The 17,988-nt window shown below is 39.7% G+C and overlaps 1 protein-coding gene across 1 annotated transcript; it reads left to right on the top strand.

Annotated features, from left to right (window-relative positions):
- Positions 1–308: 308 nt before the first annotated feature.
- Positions 309–5,886, top strand: LOC133419073 (gastrula zinc finger protein XlCGF57.1-like). Its single transcript, XM_061708090.1, has 2 exons — positions 309–533; positions 4,022–5,886. Exons 1-2 carry the CDS (start codon positions 419–421, stop codon positions 5,632–5,634), a joined length of 1,728 nt encoding a protein of 575 aa, XP_061564074.1. The 5' UTR covers positions 309–418; the 3' UTR covers positions 5,635–5,886.
- Positions 5,887–17,988: the final 12,102 nt, after the last annotated feature.

Here is a 17,988-nt window from a genome sequence, read left to right as displayed (position 1 = left end):
CTTTTAAAAGCGCTATACAAATAAAATAAGTAAGGTAGTATATCCCCGGACCCGATCCCACATGCTAGTGGGCCACTCGATTACTTTATAGTGTAAAGGAAGGTGAATTTGACAATTACATGTTTCATGCGACCATGTCAAAAAACATTTTCTTTTCAGAGTTAAGTACAAAGTTGATGAATTTTCCGTGCAGCTGTAGCACATTTCTGCCAATGTCTTGGAAGAAATGCGGGAAGAAATCTTACTGCACTGTTTTACAACGAGTAACTGATATGGATTTTTGTTTTTCTTGACCATTTCAGGCGACTGAGGCGGAGATAAAATGGAAGAAGATGACACCTGGTGACCGGGGGGGAGGAAAGCGAGGATAATCAAAGTCGGAGTGACGATTGTGAAGAGAATCACAATTGTAGCTGGGATGTCTCAAAGAACAAACTTTCAGTCAGATGACCTCAACGGGCCTGGTTTGGCCCCCTCCATACCCAAACCATCCACACCAGGACTTCTCCAGACACAGGACATGAAAGCTATTAGTAAGTCACACCATTTCTTTTTTTTTTCATATATTGCATATCAAATTACCCGTTACATGAACTGGGACTGCATCATGGCAGTCCACTACTATGACATCTGCTACAAGGAATGGTGACTTGTGCGGCAGACTTTTAATTGGTTTGACACTCAACAGCTATGGGAATCAGACTTTGAAATCGGCAAGAGCATTAGTATCAATGAGGAAGTTCACGTATACAGCCTTAACTGCCTCACTGTTGGCTTTTCCCTTCAGGGGTCGTCTCTGCGAATCATCCACCTCCATTTCACCTAATTTTCTTCTCTCACACCGACTAACTTTGTCCTCTTTCACTTCACTAGTTGTCATCACTTTCTTATCTTATATTTTATCATTAAAACAATGAAATACCAGCTGGTGTATTCTGAACGTTGTTTCAGACTGATGTGGAGACTGATGTTACTAAAGCCTGCCACTGAGGTGGCAATATGCACAAGGAAACAAGTTACCCTTGAAATGCACCAGTATATCATCAACTGTAACCAGCTGCTCCCAAAAAACTGAGCTTAGTCAGTCACAACAAAGCTTTCATTACACCAGGATTGTGCAACCTCTCCTACAAAGTGAATAGTATCGTGAACTTTGGACCTGGTGAAAGCCGTATACTTACCTTTGTATGGAGTAAAGGTGTGAGATGTATGACAGTCACTAGCTATTGGGAAGGTTAGTTGTAGGCAAGCAGCATCAGTACTTGATCGCGTATCCTGAGTGTGCAATTACAACATTCATCTTAGACTAACAGGATCAGATGAGTTGGAGAGCGGCAACAGAACTGGGCCTAGTTGGGATCTGACAATTGAACTAGCACTCAATATACAGGACTGTCTCAGAAAATTTGAATATTGTGATTTTCTCTAATGCAATTACAAAAACAAAAATGTTATACATTCTGGATTCATTTCAAATCAACTGAAATATTGCAAGCCTTTTATTATTTTAATATTGCTGATCATGGCTTACAGCTTAAGAAAACTAAAATATCCTATCTCAAAAAATTTGAATATTCTGGGAATCTTAATCTTAAACTGTAAGCCATAATCAGCAATATTAAAATAATAAAAGGCTTGCAATATTTCAGTTGATTTGTAATGAATCCAGAATGTATGACATTTTAGTTTTTTTAATTGCATTACAGAAAATAAAGAACTTTATCACAATATTCAAATTTTATTAGACAGTCCTGTAGCCACTTATTTGGATTGGATTGGATGGATTCAACTTTAATAATCCCCAAAGGGGAAACTTCATTGCCACCATGGCCACATCAATACAACATAAGAAAATCAACAATACACATTAACAATATCTTCACCTAGGGACAGCAGTGGATCAACACAACAGCAAAATAACCAGAAAATGACCCCCCAAAAAAGGGAGATAAAAAGAAAAAAAAATGCATAAAAGAATACAAATCCATTTAAAAGTGCAATGTGCAGGACAAGTATAGCAGCAAATTAAACAGCTAAGAATATAGCTGCAATTTAAAGTGCACTGTACAAGCAAATATGGCAGCAAGTTATGACAGCCTAAAAGAGTGGCTGCAGTTTAAAGTGCAATGTACAGGACAAGGATTAGTATAGCAGCAAGACATGACATCAGCAGTCCAAATTAAAAAGTCTGGTTGCTGCAGGAACAAAGGACTTCCTAAGTCTCTCTGTGGAGCATCTGGGCAAAAGAAGCCGTCTACTTCTGCTACTTCTCGAGAAGAAAGCTGTACAGGGGACGATCATCTTGGGACAGGATAGTTCTGAGGTCTGAGCTGATTTGCATCATCATGTCCAGTTTCTAGAATAAATGTAACATCGGTTATATTCAAGTTATATTCAATAACTTAACAGTGAGTTGGGGTTGTTCTTCTGGAGATGAAATAGTCAGGGTTGAATATGGATTTTGGGCAGAATATGAGCTTCCACATTAGCTTTCAAAGCGTTTTCCAAGGGTCAGGGTATGGGAAAGTAGTAAAGTCAGTTGGGCCAGAATTCCAATAACTTCAATTTGGACACTAAGGGTTGTCCTTAGGAACCCTATGTTATGTTCTTTACCACCACAATTTATAAAGAAGCACAGGTCAAATAAGACGGTGGTGGCGTTACATCGGTCTACAGGGAGGGTAACTTCGGCCCGCAGATACATATGTCTGCGTCAGTACATACAAGTATAAACACACCACAAAATGCAAAATAAAGCATCATAGCTGGTGCATTGAAATAGTTTTGAGGCCGTTATCACATAAAATATAGCAGTTATCAGGTGGACTCTACTCCTGGGATAATTTTCCTTCATATACTGCAATAATGCAGGTCCTTCACCCATTATTGACCTTGCTTTTACCATTTCCCATATTTTGTAAGAAAACTTCAGTAAAGCACAAACATCATACAAACACACACATTAATTTTGGCCCTTGGCAGATTGTTCGGGACGGCCTAGCCGTCGTGTTCGGACCCTGGCCGAGTGTCTTTAGACCCAGTTCCTTGCTGCTCCTCTCCAACAGAAATGTGGTCAAAAGTATCGGTGGAGTATTTAGCATGAGATTGGAGGTCCCGTGCCCGCTCAAGTAGGGCTGGGGATCGATTCAAATGTCAAGAATCGATTCGATTCCGATTCTTAAGATTCAGAATCGATTATCAAGATTTGATTCGATCGGATTTGATTCCGATATTGATTTGGGTTAGTGTTATTAAAACTGTTTTTTGAGTTGTTGCATGAATTATATGACTGTAGTTATGCAAAATATTACTACTAGTATTATATTGAGATTAAACAGCAAGTATTGGCAGCTAATGATGCTGTAAGGACCAATCAGCTCCCAGAATGCTGATAGAACTGCTTTCAGAAACATCATGTGGGTCAGAATTACCAAACAGATCCAGGGCAGCAAACAAACGGATTAAATCGGTTTTATTTTTTCCCACATTCCGTTTTTATTTGTTCCATTTTCGGTCTATTTTGGTTTTTAATTTTTGAGCATTTGGTTTTTAGCATTTTTTGCAAATGTAACCCCAAGGCAGTATATAAAGTAATGAAATATAGACAATTTATGCAATTATAACCTAACACTTTAATGTTTTCATACCTTTTAAACATATTTAAAGGCAAAAACATGGCACCAGTTATTCTCGTGTCCAACAAAACATCAAAACATTCCTTTTTTGGGGATAAACAAAAAAATAACCAAAAGTTGTAATGTAATTTAAAAAAAAAAAATACATAAATGAAAAAAAAATAAATAAAAAAAATCGATCTTTAGACATATGAATCGATTTTTAGGAATTAATATGAGAATCGATTTAGAATTGGGAAATCGATTTTTTTCAACACAGGACTACGCTCAAGGCCACTGCTGAAATGGGTGACGTTGTTATTGACCTTTTGTTTATGAGTGCAATAAATTTTGTTCCAATTCAAAATTAACTTTTAACCCACGTCTGATGTGCATGTGTGTTTCAGCCTTACCTGAAGATGTGCAGGAGCTATTGGTGGTCAAAGAAGAGATTCCCTGGAGCCCCAGCGTGGACCAGCATGACCTGGAGTCTTTTCACATAAAGGAGGAAGACGAGGAACTGAATGGACAGGACGAGGCCGATATCACCAAGCTGCTATTTACTGCTGTTGCTGTGAAGAGGGATGATGAGGATGATGACTCTGAGAAACCTCAGTCCTCACTGGTTGATAACTTTAAAACGGAAGACAACACAGAGGCTAAACCTCCACGCAGCAGCTCAACCCAGCAGATGAAACCACTAACTGATAGAGAGGACTGTGGACAGGCAGAGTCAGCCTTGAATTCAGATCCAAACAGTCACTTTGACTCAAGTGGTGATGAAGAGGCGTCAGACTCCTCTGAGACCGAAGTCAGCGATGATGATTATTGGCAGAAATCGTCAGATTCTGAAGCTGAAACTGAAGATGGCGACACTGACAGCAGCGAGAGCAGAGCACAGGAGTCAGGCGGTAATAGTGACAATGTAGCATCTAACCCTGCCAAGAAGTCCTTCAGCTGCTCCGAGTGTGATGAGGTGTTTATGGACAGGCCGTCTCTTCAAGAACACGAGAAATGTCACTTACAGAAAAATATGGATTCATTGACGACGGTCCACGCAGAAGAGAAAGTGTATAGCTGTGACATCTGTGGTAAAAGATTCAACCGAAGGACGGATGTTAAGAGACACATGATCCTTCACACAGGAAAGAAGCCATTTGGTTGTGGGTTTTGTGGCAAAAGATTTAACCAAAAGGGAAATCTAAAGGTCCACATGAGAGTCCACACAGGAGATGAACTGTTTACCTGCAATGTTTGTTGGAAAGTATTTAAACAAAGGGCAGATCTCAAGAAACACATGGACCTCCACTCAGGGGAGGATTTGTACGGCTGTGGCGTTTGTGGTAAAAGTTTTAATCAGAAGGGACACCTTAAAAAACATATGAGTGTCCACATCGGACACGATCCGTTTTATTGTAATAAATGTGACAAACAGTTTAAGTATCTGTACAATCTGTACAGGCACATGAAAGTCCACACAGGAGAGAAACTGTGTGACTGCGGCATTTGTGGCAAAAGATTTAAACAAAGGTCGGGTCTCAAGAGACACATGAGGGTCCACACGGGAGGGAAACTATTCTCCTGTGACGTTTGCGGTAAAGGACTAACGCAGAAGGAAGGCCTGAAAAGACACATGAGAGTCCACACGGGAGAGACGCGATTCGGCTGTGACTTCTGCGGTAAAAGGTTTAGGCAGAAGGCCGATCTAAACAAACACTTGAGAGTCCACACGGGAAACACGCCCTACCAGTGCAGCCACTGCAAGAAAATGTTCAAGTATAGGGACAACATGAACAGGCACATGATAGTCCACACGGGAGAGAAACCGTTCAACTGTGACCTCTGCGGTAAAGGCTTTACCCAGAAAGGAACCCTGAAGAGACACATGATTGTCCACACTGGGGAGAAACCATTCAGTTGTTGTGTTTGTGCTAAAAGGTTCACCCAAAGCGGAGCTCTGAACTCACACATGAGACGCCATAAACTGAAGGAGCATTTGGTTGAGGTTGAAGTAACTTAGCTGCTGTGCCAGAACCTGTATCCTCAGTCCTGCACTTAAACCAGGAGCCCAGTTGCTTTCAGCTTCATGCAGTCATGTACTAAAGTTACTATACCCTCTTCAAATTAGGAATGGGCGATATTTTACCGTTCACAATATACCGTCAAAAAATTCCCCACGGTAAGAATTTGTCATCTCGCGGTAAAAACGATAAATTCCCGTTGATGACGCAGAAGGATGGAAGGAAGGAAGGAAATGAGCCAGAAAGAAAGAAAGAAATGAGCCTGAACAAAAAAGAAAGAAAGAAAGAAAGAAAGAAAGAAAGAAAGAAAGAAAGAAAGAAAGAAAGAAAGAAAGAAAGAAAGAAAGAAAGAAAGAAAGAAAGAAAGAAAGAAAGAAAGAAAGAAAGAAAGAAAGAAAGAAAGAAAGAAAGAAAGAAAGAAAGAAAGAAAGAAAGAAAGAAAGAAAGAAAGAAAGAAAGAAAGAAAGAAAGAAAGAAAGAAAGAATGAATGAATGAATGAATGAATGAATGAATGAAGGATAAATTCCTGTTGATACGTTTTTGTGTAACAAACATGGCAGATCTGAGAGTGAGATAGATTTATAGTTACAAAGGTGGAGTTGAATTGGTATTTTTTTAATCGTCATTTTTATCGTTATCGGGATAAATGCCAGAAATTATCGTGATACATTTTTTAGTCCATACCGCCCATCCCTACTTCAAATCCAAATTTTTTTTAAGCAAAAATATAATGAAAAATAGTCTCATTGTAATTGGTTTTAGTATTAGGCAAATACAAGCTCAGATGGACATTAGGACATTAGCCGGAAATGTTGACAGTCGGCACTGAAGCTGCTTAGGGCTGAGCATTTTCAGTGAACTTTGGATTTGGGATGTGAATTTAGAGCAAAGAGAGCTAACTCTTATTTTAAAGATAATGTGGCTTATTGTGCTGTTAATGGTACTAACTAGGTTGACCTGGAAGGGTCCGGGGGACTAAGCTGGCTGGTCTGTTCTCAGCCAGGGCTGAGGGAATGGGAAGTGCCTTTGAATGGTGGCAGAGCTGGAGCTGAAGGGGCTTTTTCACATTAGCCAATTCAATTCAATTCAAATACAAAAATAATTAACAAAAAAGAAAGTCCAGAGTGCTCAGAAGGTTCATCTAAATCGTGTGACGAAGGTGCTCTTTGGTGGGGAAAAAAGGATGTCAAAAAAGAAGAAAAATCCAAGGCACTCTTCTTCAAATATAAAAAACCTTTATTTAAATTGGCTATTTCATGTGGAAAGAAGTAATTTGAGTCTGTCACCACCTCTAATGTACATTAGAGGTGGTGACAGACTCAAATTACTTTACCTACTTTACCTTTATTTACCAAATGAAAGCCACTATCTATCCAGGTTTAAATGAAGACATTCATTTAAATAAAGGCTTTTTATATTTGATGAAGAGTGCCTTGGATTTTTCTTCTTTTTTGACAAAAATACTTAATTTATCCCTGAAGGGAAATTAACTTACCTTCTTAAATCCTATGGAAGCAGTAAGGGGTACTTAGCATTGACCTTTATTCATCTATTTACTTTTGGCTTATTTTTGTTCAGTAAATGATGGCACATTGAAAAAACCCCCCACTAATACAGGAAAAGAACATGTGTTTTTATTGTTTTTAACAGAAACACAAAGATTTTAAATGAAGGGGTATTAACTTTTGCTCATTATCGTTTGTGAGGTTGAAGTTCTGGAGACTAAATAGACTTTGTGACTGCCATGTAATCAGCTGTTGTTCCTCTCAGTTTCCAATCCCCAACTGTCACTGATGAAACTGTGTTTGAAAGAACATTTATCAATGTTACTCCTTATTTCAAGATCCCAGGCCGGCATTTATAAGTTCTGCCTGACTGCGTTCAATCATTTTTTTTGTACCAGCCGACAACCCCGAGCATCTTCTTCACAACACTGCAACACTCCCAGCAGAGCTTTATTCAGATCTGCTGAAACACAGATCGCTACATGAGATCCTTTCTGCCCACAGCAATAACCTTTCTACAATGACTCTGGGGAGACTTAAATAATGACTACTGCAACAACTAATTTCCCTTTCAGGGGATAAACAAGGTATTCTTGAATCTTAAGTATAAAGCACCATGAGTGTTCCCAAAGGCCGCTGTTTGCTGCAATATTGTAAACACTGATTGATGCATAGCCTAGAAACCAGCAACCATCCATTAGAGCTCATTAACTAGGCCCAAAGGTCTTGGAGAGCCAATCAAATCAGTTTCTCCTTGTAGAGAGACCCTCTGTTTGGGCTTATCACGATGAGATCTGGACGTAAACTGTGTAGATGGCTGCAGCTGAGGATTAACGGCCGCTTTGGCACTGGCAGTTAAAGATTCAGACATTTTCTTCCAAAATTAACAGAAGGTTGCTCTCAAATATTTCCTTTCATGTTTAGTTGGCAAAACAGCAAAAAAAAGTTGTACAAAACACTCCTGTTGACTCATTTCCATCGCTCTGAATATGTCACCTCGTTCCTTGCTCTGATTGGTCGTAGCGCTAACTAACTGCATCCAAAGGGAGTCTGATAAAAAACACTGGATCGTTTCCGACCCTGCGTCTTTCTAGATGTGGCTCTGATCTATCAGACTAACAGACGCACCGATCTGTGGTAATGAGCTATATTCTCATTACACTAATCTCCTGTAAGTTTGTCTTTGGAGTGGAGTAACGGCTTTACATTGTTTGGTTTTCATGTTTGCCACTTAATACATGAAATATGTTCAATAAAATTGACTGCTGAATGAGTAGTGCACTGGTGTTTATTGATGCGTTGAAACCTGAGTGGAGGTTTGTCTGCTGGACATCTGAACCTAAAAAGAAACGTAAAGAAATACATTTTTGCCTGTCAATACATTTTTACAGCCCATTTACAACAAAAAATGATTTTGTTTTTAGAGATATGTGCATGAAATACTGTTTTACTTTCAAATTACCAGCAAGTTGCCTGCTTTATTTTCCACAGGGATGGTTTTGTATCCTGAAGCAGCTAAACTGCTACCAGTTAAACACGGATTTTCAGACATTTCATTTAGCAGACGCTTTTATCCAAAGCGACTTATACCGAGAGACCGTAACAGATCACAGTAGGTGCCAAAAAAAAAAAAAAAAAGTGCAGTTAAAGGAGCTTGAGGCTCCTTTTAAGAAATGAGACTCTCTAGCGCCACCCTTCACCACGACGGCAGTTGGGGGTACTGCAGCCAACAGTGAAGCCGGAACGGGGAGAACGCACATGCAGCGTCATGTGACGTCACATCCGCAGGACAGCGCGGGAAATTCGGGACCGAATTGCAGCACATTTTGCAGCACACAGCCTGTTCAAGCAACGGAGAGATACACTAGAGGGCTCATTCTTTTGGGTTTGGAACGCTTCATCTGACATTACTAGAAAACTTAAAATGTATATGGATTTTTTTTCATAAATCCTGCCACAATCCGGCCTCAAGCTCCTTTAAGATGACAAATACCAAGTTAAAGTTCATGAAAGACAGTTTTAATACTTTGTAGAGAGGGACGATTCGATTGAGTTCATATAAGCAGGTGTGGACCCCAATATGACCATGTAGACAAGTGACAGACTTTTATTGGAGCAGCCACAAGTAACCAGTGAAGATAGTTATGAAACAGGGAGACCCGACTGAGTTTAACCAGAGCAGGGTTGAGGTTTTGTGCATGATGTAGTTTGTTTGAAAACTGAATTATGCTTGCAACTGCTGGAATAGGTTTGAAGGAACTGTGTACGACAGTTGGGACTGCTACCAGTGAGTAGTTGATAACAGAGCTTTGAACTGCTGACCAGGGATTGATGGAAGAGCATGCAAGAAGCAGCTGCTACATGCCATGTTTCCAGTTAAAAGCCACCGGACAAAACTGTGGCCATGTGGTGGAAACGGGTTAAAGGCTTGGTTAAGTCATCCAAGTCTGTTACAGTACAAGCAGGTGCCAGCCTGCAATAGGCAGATACCTCAGACAAGGTCTCATTTGAAATACCAATTGCTCACTGCTTCTGTTGGGTCAGGGACTAAACCAGGGGTTCTTAACCTTTCTGACCTTGGGGCCCAATTTTTTCAGTACAGAGTGGCCCGGGGCCCATTAAGGGGTATTCAACTAAAATTCAACTAAAACTTTAAGAGGTCCATTTAGAGAAAATTTACTCAAGCAAAGGTCCAGAACATCATAAAATATATATATGTGTGTGTGTATATATATTCAAGTAGCCTCATAGTTGTATCAACATCTGCATCTGACTGTTATTAAAAAAGTACATATTTGCCACTTAACATGTTTAACTTGAATTAAACATTTTTTTCTCTTAAAAATAAAGTAGATTTTATTTTTTCAAATGCTATCTTATTTTATTTCTCTACCAGCAGTTTGAATTTCCCCTTTTCTTTGTTAATTGTCTCAACACATTTTTATACTAAATATAAACACATCTTAACAATTTTGCAGTTTTTTCTTCCCCTCTTATAATCTTATGCCCCCACTTTCTGTCGTTCAGTGAGAGAACTGAGCTCTAACTTCTCCTGTCAGGACTTTAAATCTGGGCTGGATGGTGTCAGGTTCTCATATGGACGTGGAGGTGTTCATTGTTGAGCCTGAAACGATATTTAGTTTTAATTATGTTCACTGTGGAGAAAGCTGCTTCACAGCTGTATGTGGACCCAAACATGTTTTAAGATGGTCAGCTTATTTTTCTGTGACTTCAGTTCAGACTTGAGTGGATATGTTTGATGAAAAACTTTGTGTTTTGTTTCAGTGGCGTTTCACTTTCGCACTTTGAACGCCACGGTCTCTGAACGTATGAGACACTGGTTTTGTCCCAGTGGGAAGACTGAACAGGATGAATTTGTCCATTCCGGGTTGCATATTTAAAAATACAGCGAGGACAAAACTTAGTTTGATTTTACTTAAGTTATTTACATTAATAAGTTGTCAGAACTCAGTGTGTCGGGTTTCATCGGAGCCTGATCTGCTGCGACGGGCACAGCCCGCACCGCAGCTCTCTGGTCGCGCTGCAGCAGTCACTTTCCGATGCTTTTTCGAAAGCCCGAACAGTCCAGTCCAGCAGACACGACAGCCCACGCATCTACATCTACCATCTTTCAGCAGTAACGACGGAGCCCACCGCCCGAGCGGCAGCCTCAGCCGACCTCCCCGGCCGCGGGGTCGCGTCGGGATAAATGATCACGCCGCGCTCGCTCGCTCTGGGTGCAGACCCAATTAATCGATCCCTGATCCTGGCGTATCTAAACCTACTCTGTGCAAAATGAAGGATTTTCTCTGTAAATACACACCATTTATCTTACTATTACACGTACAGCTAGCTGAGTGTCTTCTCCTCATTTGGATGGGAGTTGCTATGCAGTCCCGTGGCCCTCGCGGCCCACACGTACAAAACTGATTTTTTTTGGCGGCCCACTAGATGGCGCTCGCGGCCCAAGTGTGGGCCGCGGCCCTATGGTTAAGAATCACTGGACTAAACTACCCAATTAATTTCTTGGAATGTCAGACTGCATTTCCCCACGCATGCTCAACAAGGCTGGGGGTGGTGTAAAGAGTCTGCTTTTAAATATTGGGTCTGTGTTTAAGACATGGCTTACAAGCATCTCACCAGGCAGACATGGATTCAGTGGAAGGCGTCAAATCATGACCTCAAAAACAAACTCATCCATTCAAGTTTTTAATTCATCCACATGCAAGTCTCCACCTGCTTGGTCAAACCTGCAAGAGAGATGACATTATGGGTTTGTTGATATCATGGTGCGTGATTAGATCAGAGCCTAAATTCTTACCCTTTAGAACTTCTTGTGCCCTTTAGAGCCAGTTCCTTTCTGCTCCTCTCCAACAGGAATGTGGTCAAAAGTGTCCGTGGAGTATTTAGCATGAGATTGGAGGTCCCGTGCCCGCTCGTAGCCACTGCTGAAATGGACGGTGTGGGATGAAGGGAACACAGGATGGTCCTTAACCATGGCCGAGGATACATGAGCAGAGGTCCAGGCAGGGACTGGGAGACGATGGTCCGGCCTGAAGCGCAACAGCTGCTCAATGAAAGAAGCAATCCCTGCATCCTGAGCCCAGAAGCCGGTATTGGACCCAGCGCCGCCGGTGTAGCCGCTTCCTGCGCCATAGCCAGATCCTGCACCATAGCCAGACCCTGCACCATAGCCAGACCCTGCGCCACTGGAGTAGCCGCTTCCTGCGCCATAACTAGATCCTGCGCCATATCCAGACCCAGCGCCAAAGCCAGACCCTGCCCCACCGGAGTAGCCGCTTCCTGCGCCATAACTAGATCCTGCGCCATAGCCAGACCCAGCGCCACCGGAGTAGCTGCTTCCTGCGCCAGTTTGACCTAATCCCAAATCAATCAGAATGAAACATCACAAGGAGTCTGAACAAGCTGAATCTGTTAAAACGCAACATGATTTAGACTGAGACCGAGTGTCACCATGATCATACTAAAATCTAGAATGATATGTCTGGGTCAAAATTCTCTAGCTGGTTGATTTCAGGGGCGTCAATTGGCTATGGCAAGGTATGGCAGCCGCCACACCTTTGCTTCAAGGGTTAAATGTAAAAGTTTGTTTTTTTTTAAATACATTTATGGAATAACTACAAATGCAAATAACAGCATGATCGATTTCACTAATTATACACTGCAAAAACTCAAAATCTTAACAAGAATATTTGTCTTATTTCTTGTTAAAATGTCTAATTTTTAGTCTCTCTTTTTTTTTTTTTAAATCTCATTACATTTAAGACAAGACTCAAAAACAACCATTTTCACCTGTTTCAAGTAGATTTTCACTTGAAATAAGTAGAAAAATCTGCCAATGGAACAAGATTGTTTTGCTTGTAATGAGAAGATAAATCTTGTTCCACTGGCAGATTTTTCTACTTATTTCAAGTGAAAATTTACTTGAAACTGGTGAAAATGGTCAAATAAGTTATTTTTCTGGTAATGAGTCTTGTTTTAAGTGTAATGAGATTTGACTAAAAATTATACATTTTAACTAGAAATAAGACAAATATTCCTGGTAAGATGAGTTTTTTGCAGTGAGCGAGACTGCATTTGAAAAAGTTCCAATTTTCTTGACCACACATAAGCTACATAGCAGACTAGTGATGAGTATTTGCTGGACGTGTTGATTGATACTCTAGTTAAGTTCTGTGACTCGTAACCCTCGTAACCTTGCCATACCTTAGCTTCCACTGAATTGACGCCACTGGTTGATTTTACAACAAATGTTTGGATACTTGCTTTTTTTAGTGGGGATGCCAAAGCCAATGTCAAAGAGCAGGACACATATCCAACACACCCTGTTAATATCAAAGCATGAATTAGAAGTGGCAGAAAATAAATTGGAAAACAAATTGTTAGTCAAGTCACCTTAAAACAAACTCCAAACCCATAATGGACTCGACACAGCAGCACAGAAACCACTAAATGCAACAAAATGATTAAATCTTTAGAAACAATCACTGCTGTAACTGTCATGTGGCTTCACTTGAACTTTTATATTGGTGCTCCAGACACTTTAATTAGACTCATCAACCTCACCTGGTACCCAGTAGGGCCATGGATTGTGGTGTGTTCAATCAAATCAGGAATTTAAAGTATTCATTTATTGGACACCATCTTGATCATAATAGTAATGAAATATATTAGGTAAATAGAATAGATTAACTTCAACAAAAGTACAAAATCAATCTATCCCCTCTATTACAAATGTCAAATCTTCCTTTCCTGGCTGGAATTGCACATCATATGCATTTCAACATCTTTGTCTCTTTGTCTAATTTGTATTTCTTCATGATCATGTTCCAAATATTAATTCATAATTGTGTCTAACTGGTTTTCCTCTATCATATAATTCTCTGCCCCCTAATAGTTGTTGGATCTGATAGCCCCTGCTTTAGTTTCAATACCTTTCCATTTGGTTCCATAATTCTGAGGACACCAGCGTACTACAGCCTTAACATGCGCTGCTTAATAAAAGTCCTTGAAATCTTCACCAGCCGTTCCGCCTTTGTACTTGAATAGATGTAATTTTACGAGCCTAATTCAGGGCCACTTCCCTCCCCAAATAAAACTTGATATCACTATCTTACTCTATAAATTTACCTTTTGGTACAGGTATGGAATGATAGAAATACAGCCTCAGCAATATGTTCCTTTTGACTATTTCCACTCTTGAACTGAAGTCTAGAATCTGTTTGGCCACCTTCCAAAGTCCCTTTTGATGTTTGTGTTGATCTGTTTGCATTTGTGTTGTATAATTTGCCTACCCCTTTTGTAATATGCACCCCTTGGTATTACATTTAGTCCATGTCAGTATCTGTCTTTGTCACATTAAGTTTGTTCCCTGAGTATTGTCCGTGTTCCTCCAGTAAATCCACTAGTCTGGGAAAACTCACGTCTTCTTTCTCCTCCAGCATAAAAACCAATAGGCTACGTCAAAAGTATAAAATCTCAATCTAAATACAGAATCTGTAACCAGGAAATCAAAATCTGAGCGCACTCATTCTGTTTTGCTTTTCTAAGATACATTGTTCAGTTACGATGAACATTTTCTTGTATTATTAATCATTTTTTTCATTCATTCATTATCTTACCCGCTTTATCCCTTGCGGGGTCACGGGGGTCTGCTGGAGCCTATCCCAGCTCATTTTTTTAGGTGAGAGGCAGGGGTTACACCCTGGACAGGTCACCAGTCCATCGCAGGGCCACACGTATTATTAATCACATAGTGAAAAATTGCATTTTTCCCCTTTTATGTAAAGGATGGTACTTTTCAGCGCAACCTTGGCTTCAAGTTGAAACGCCGGTGTTGTGCCAAAAAGTGATTGCCTGCCAGAATCTGATTTCTTCTGATTTCTGGCTGCGGGAGCGCGCACAGCAGCCCGTTGAGCGATAGTGCTAAAACGTCAGATTTTCAGATTATGAAGCTCAAGAATGAGATCGAGTCATATTTAGGCAGAAACAACTTTTCATTAACTGTATTTGGCCTTCAATCAATTTTTGGCAGGTGAAAATGCCTATTTTGTGTTGTAATGGTCCTTTAAAAGAGTTAAAAGCATTCATGTGAGGTCTAGTGTTTATATTATGTAGCTCAAGAATGAGATCAAATCATATTTAGGTAGAAACAACCAGAGGTGGAAAAAGTACTGAAAAATTGTAATTGAGTAAAAGTATCTTTACTTTGCTTAAATCCTACTCAAAGTAAAAGTAAAAGTACTCATCTAAAAATGTACTCGAGTAAAAGTACTAAAGTACTTCATTTAAAATGTAATTGGAGTAAAAGTTACTTTCAGTTATTTAATGCAAAAAAAGGATGAGTCACAAATCAAATCCAGCATATGTTGTTTTAATCAACTCTGAGGCGTATTAAAGTATTAATTTAATTAATTTAACATCCACACTTGTAAAAGCTCAGCTGAGCTCAGTACCATGATCCTTTTACTTCCACAGAACAGGACAAAAAGGACAGTCACAACCTGTACTGTAAAGTGCAAACTATTTTCAGTTATATTGTCCAACCGACAACACTAAAACCAGAATCAAAGTATTCAAACATAAAATAAAGTGCCCAATGCCCGCAGGATCCTGCTATTCACAATAAACCAAAATAAAAAACCCACAAGATTTTCACCATAAATTTTGTACTCAGTAACGTGAGGGGGTTCAAATGTAGCGAAGTAAAATACTTGGGTCAAAATGTACTCGAGTAAAAGTAAAAATTACATATTTCAAAAACTACCTTATTAAATTACAAATTACTCATAAAAAGTACTCAATTACAGTAACGTGAGTAAATGTAATTTGTTACTTTCCACCCCTGGAAACAACCTTTCATTAACTGTATTTGGCCTAATCAATCAATCAATCAAATCAATTTTTGGCAGGTAAAAAGACCCATTTTCAGGGGAGAAATCAGATTCTGGCAGGCAATCACTTTTTGGCACGACACCGGTGCGTTTAGATCATGGATGTATTATAGAACGGTTTAGATGCAGAATCCGGAACCTTCCACCATCCCACTGTGTTGCAGTGGGGACCAAAATAAAGGTGAGACTGACGGTAGCTTGTGTCTGCCCATCTTGGTTTTCTTTTATACTTTAAAATAGTTTCCTTTCTTTCTTTTTTTTTTACACAACAGTTGCTGGATAACTGGCTTGTGTTTTGAGCCAAAATGTGACAAAAATTGAGGAGTCGAACTGGAAGCAAGGAGCAAAGCCAAACCAGGAAAGGCGACGTCTTAAAACAATAAATATTGTGGTATTTCCCAGATGGAAATATCTGATGAGGGGAAATCTTTTGAGGTTATTTCTTCTTCTGGACAGGTAATTTACCCACCGATATCAAGACTCAGTTTGACTCTCTGGTGAAGAGATGCGACCTCATGTCTTATTTCTGAGGAACAGCTGATGATGAAGATGGTGATGTGTAACTGTCTGATCTGGATCTGTGATCTTAACTGAAAGACACATGTTCACACTTGGGGACCCAAAAAATAAATGGAGAGTTTTTGAGTTGGTTGTTGTTGTCCACTATAAAGGACTGTCTCAGAAAATTAGAATATTGTGATAAAGTTCTTTATTTTCTGTAATACAATATAAAAAAATAAAATAATGTCATACATTCTGGATTCATTACAAATCAACTGAAATATTGCAGGCATTTTATTATTTTAATATTGCTCATTATGGCTTACATTTTAAGATTCCCAGAATATTCAACTTTTTTGAGATAGGATATTTTTTTTCTTAAGCTGTAAGCCATGATCAGCAATATTAAAATAATAAAAGGCTTGCAATATTTCAGTTGATTTGTAATGAATCCAGAATGTATGACGTTTTTGTAATTGCATTACAGAAAATCACAATATTCTAATTTTCTGAGACAGTCCTGTATGCTCAGAAAAAAAAAAAGAGTTGGGTTTTTCTTCTCAGTTTCAGGAGACATTTTGAGCTGCAGGATCATAAACCAACTCACAGGCAGGAAAAGGCCTTTGATTGTCTTTATGATCAGTTTTACAGAGGAATTACTCTGCCAGTCCTTTCTCATTCATTGTTATGGGAAAGTGTGTCCAGACTTTTGTCTTTATGGTGAACATCAGAATCAGAATCAGAAAGAAGTTTATTGCCAAGTAGTTTTTTAACACACACAAGGAATTTGCTGTGGTGATTTGGTGCAATACAAAAGAAGAAGTACTATTAAGTGAATATAAGATATAAAATAAAAGGAAAAAATTTACAACATGTTGGTTTTAAAGTGCCAGCGTAATGAGTCTGTACAGAGGTGGCCTAGGATGTGCGTTAATTTGACTCATAAGGTCAGAAGTGGAGTCTTTACATTAATGTAACGTAGAGTGGGGAGAGGGGGGTCCGGGGCCTTGTTGACGAGGCCAGAAACGGGGCAAAGTAACACGCACCAACTAGGGCTGGGCGATTTTGGACAAAAATAAAATCCCGATTTTTTTCTCTGAAAACCCGATTTTCTTTTTTTTTTTTTTTTTGGTAAAACTACAAAAGACAACGGAATAAATTGTTTCAAATATTTTTACTTTATTTTTAAAGAAAAATAGCAAACAAATTTCCCTATTGGGAATGAAGTGCAATTGAAAGATACTGTAAATCCTCCTTGAGTTTAGTAAAGTGACAACATTTACAATTTTCTTGACCAAACAAAGATGACTAGACAAGCTCTGTCTGTAATGCAGCCAGCTGCAAAAAAGGAAAATCGATTTCATAGATCATCGATTGTGATGAATAAATCCGATTTAGATTTAAAATCGATTAATCGCACAGCCCTAGCACCAACTCACCGTGGCCGCCATCCACTGTGGCGCCAACTTTGATCTTTTCAAAGATATAAATACATGAAGCTGTAGAAATGTATTCAGACAAACCCTGTTCTGTCGAGGTGATAATTGGCCTTTTATGTTGATGTTCTAGGAAGTGAAAACCACCAGGGGAGCAAGAGTTATTCTGTGTGACTGTCGCTGATGACCTCCCCTGTCCCCGTGCATCACCACCGGCTCCACTGTGAAGACGGAGCAGCAATGTCTTCAATGTGTCCGGAGGCTGAGGAGAGCCAGGGTTCCACCAACAACCCTCACCACCTTCTGCAAAGAAACTGTGGAGACCTTCTGGGCTGGTTGGAAGTGGAACAGCACTAAAATGCAAGACCAAGGCAGCTGGGAAGAACTAAGGAGCCTCTGTCTCCTCCATCCAGACTGTCTTCCGGGTATCCTGTGTGCGCCGGGCTTCTGCTAGCGTGAAGGACCCATTACAACTCTCTTATCACTTATTCACAGG

The sequence above is a fragment of the Cololabis saira genome, chromosome 19 (genome assembly GCF_033807715.1).
Source record: "Cololabis saira isolate AMF1-May2022 chromosome 19, fColSai1.1, whole genome shotgun sequence".
Classification (NCBI taxonomy): domain Eukaryota; kingdom Metazoa; phylum Chordata; class Actinopteri; order Beloniformes; family Belonidae; genus Cololabis; species Cololabis saira.
The sequence above is the reverse complement of the archived record's forward strand: the minus strand, read 5'-3'. Positions and strand labels throughout refer to the sequence as shown.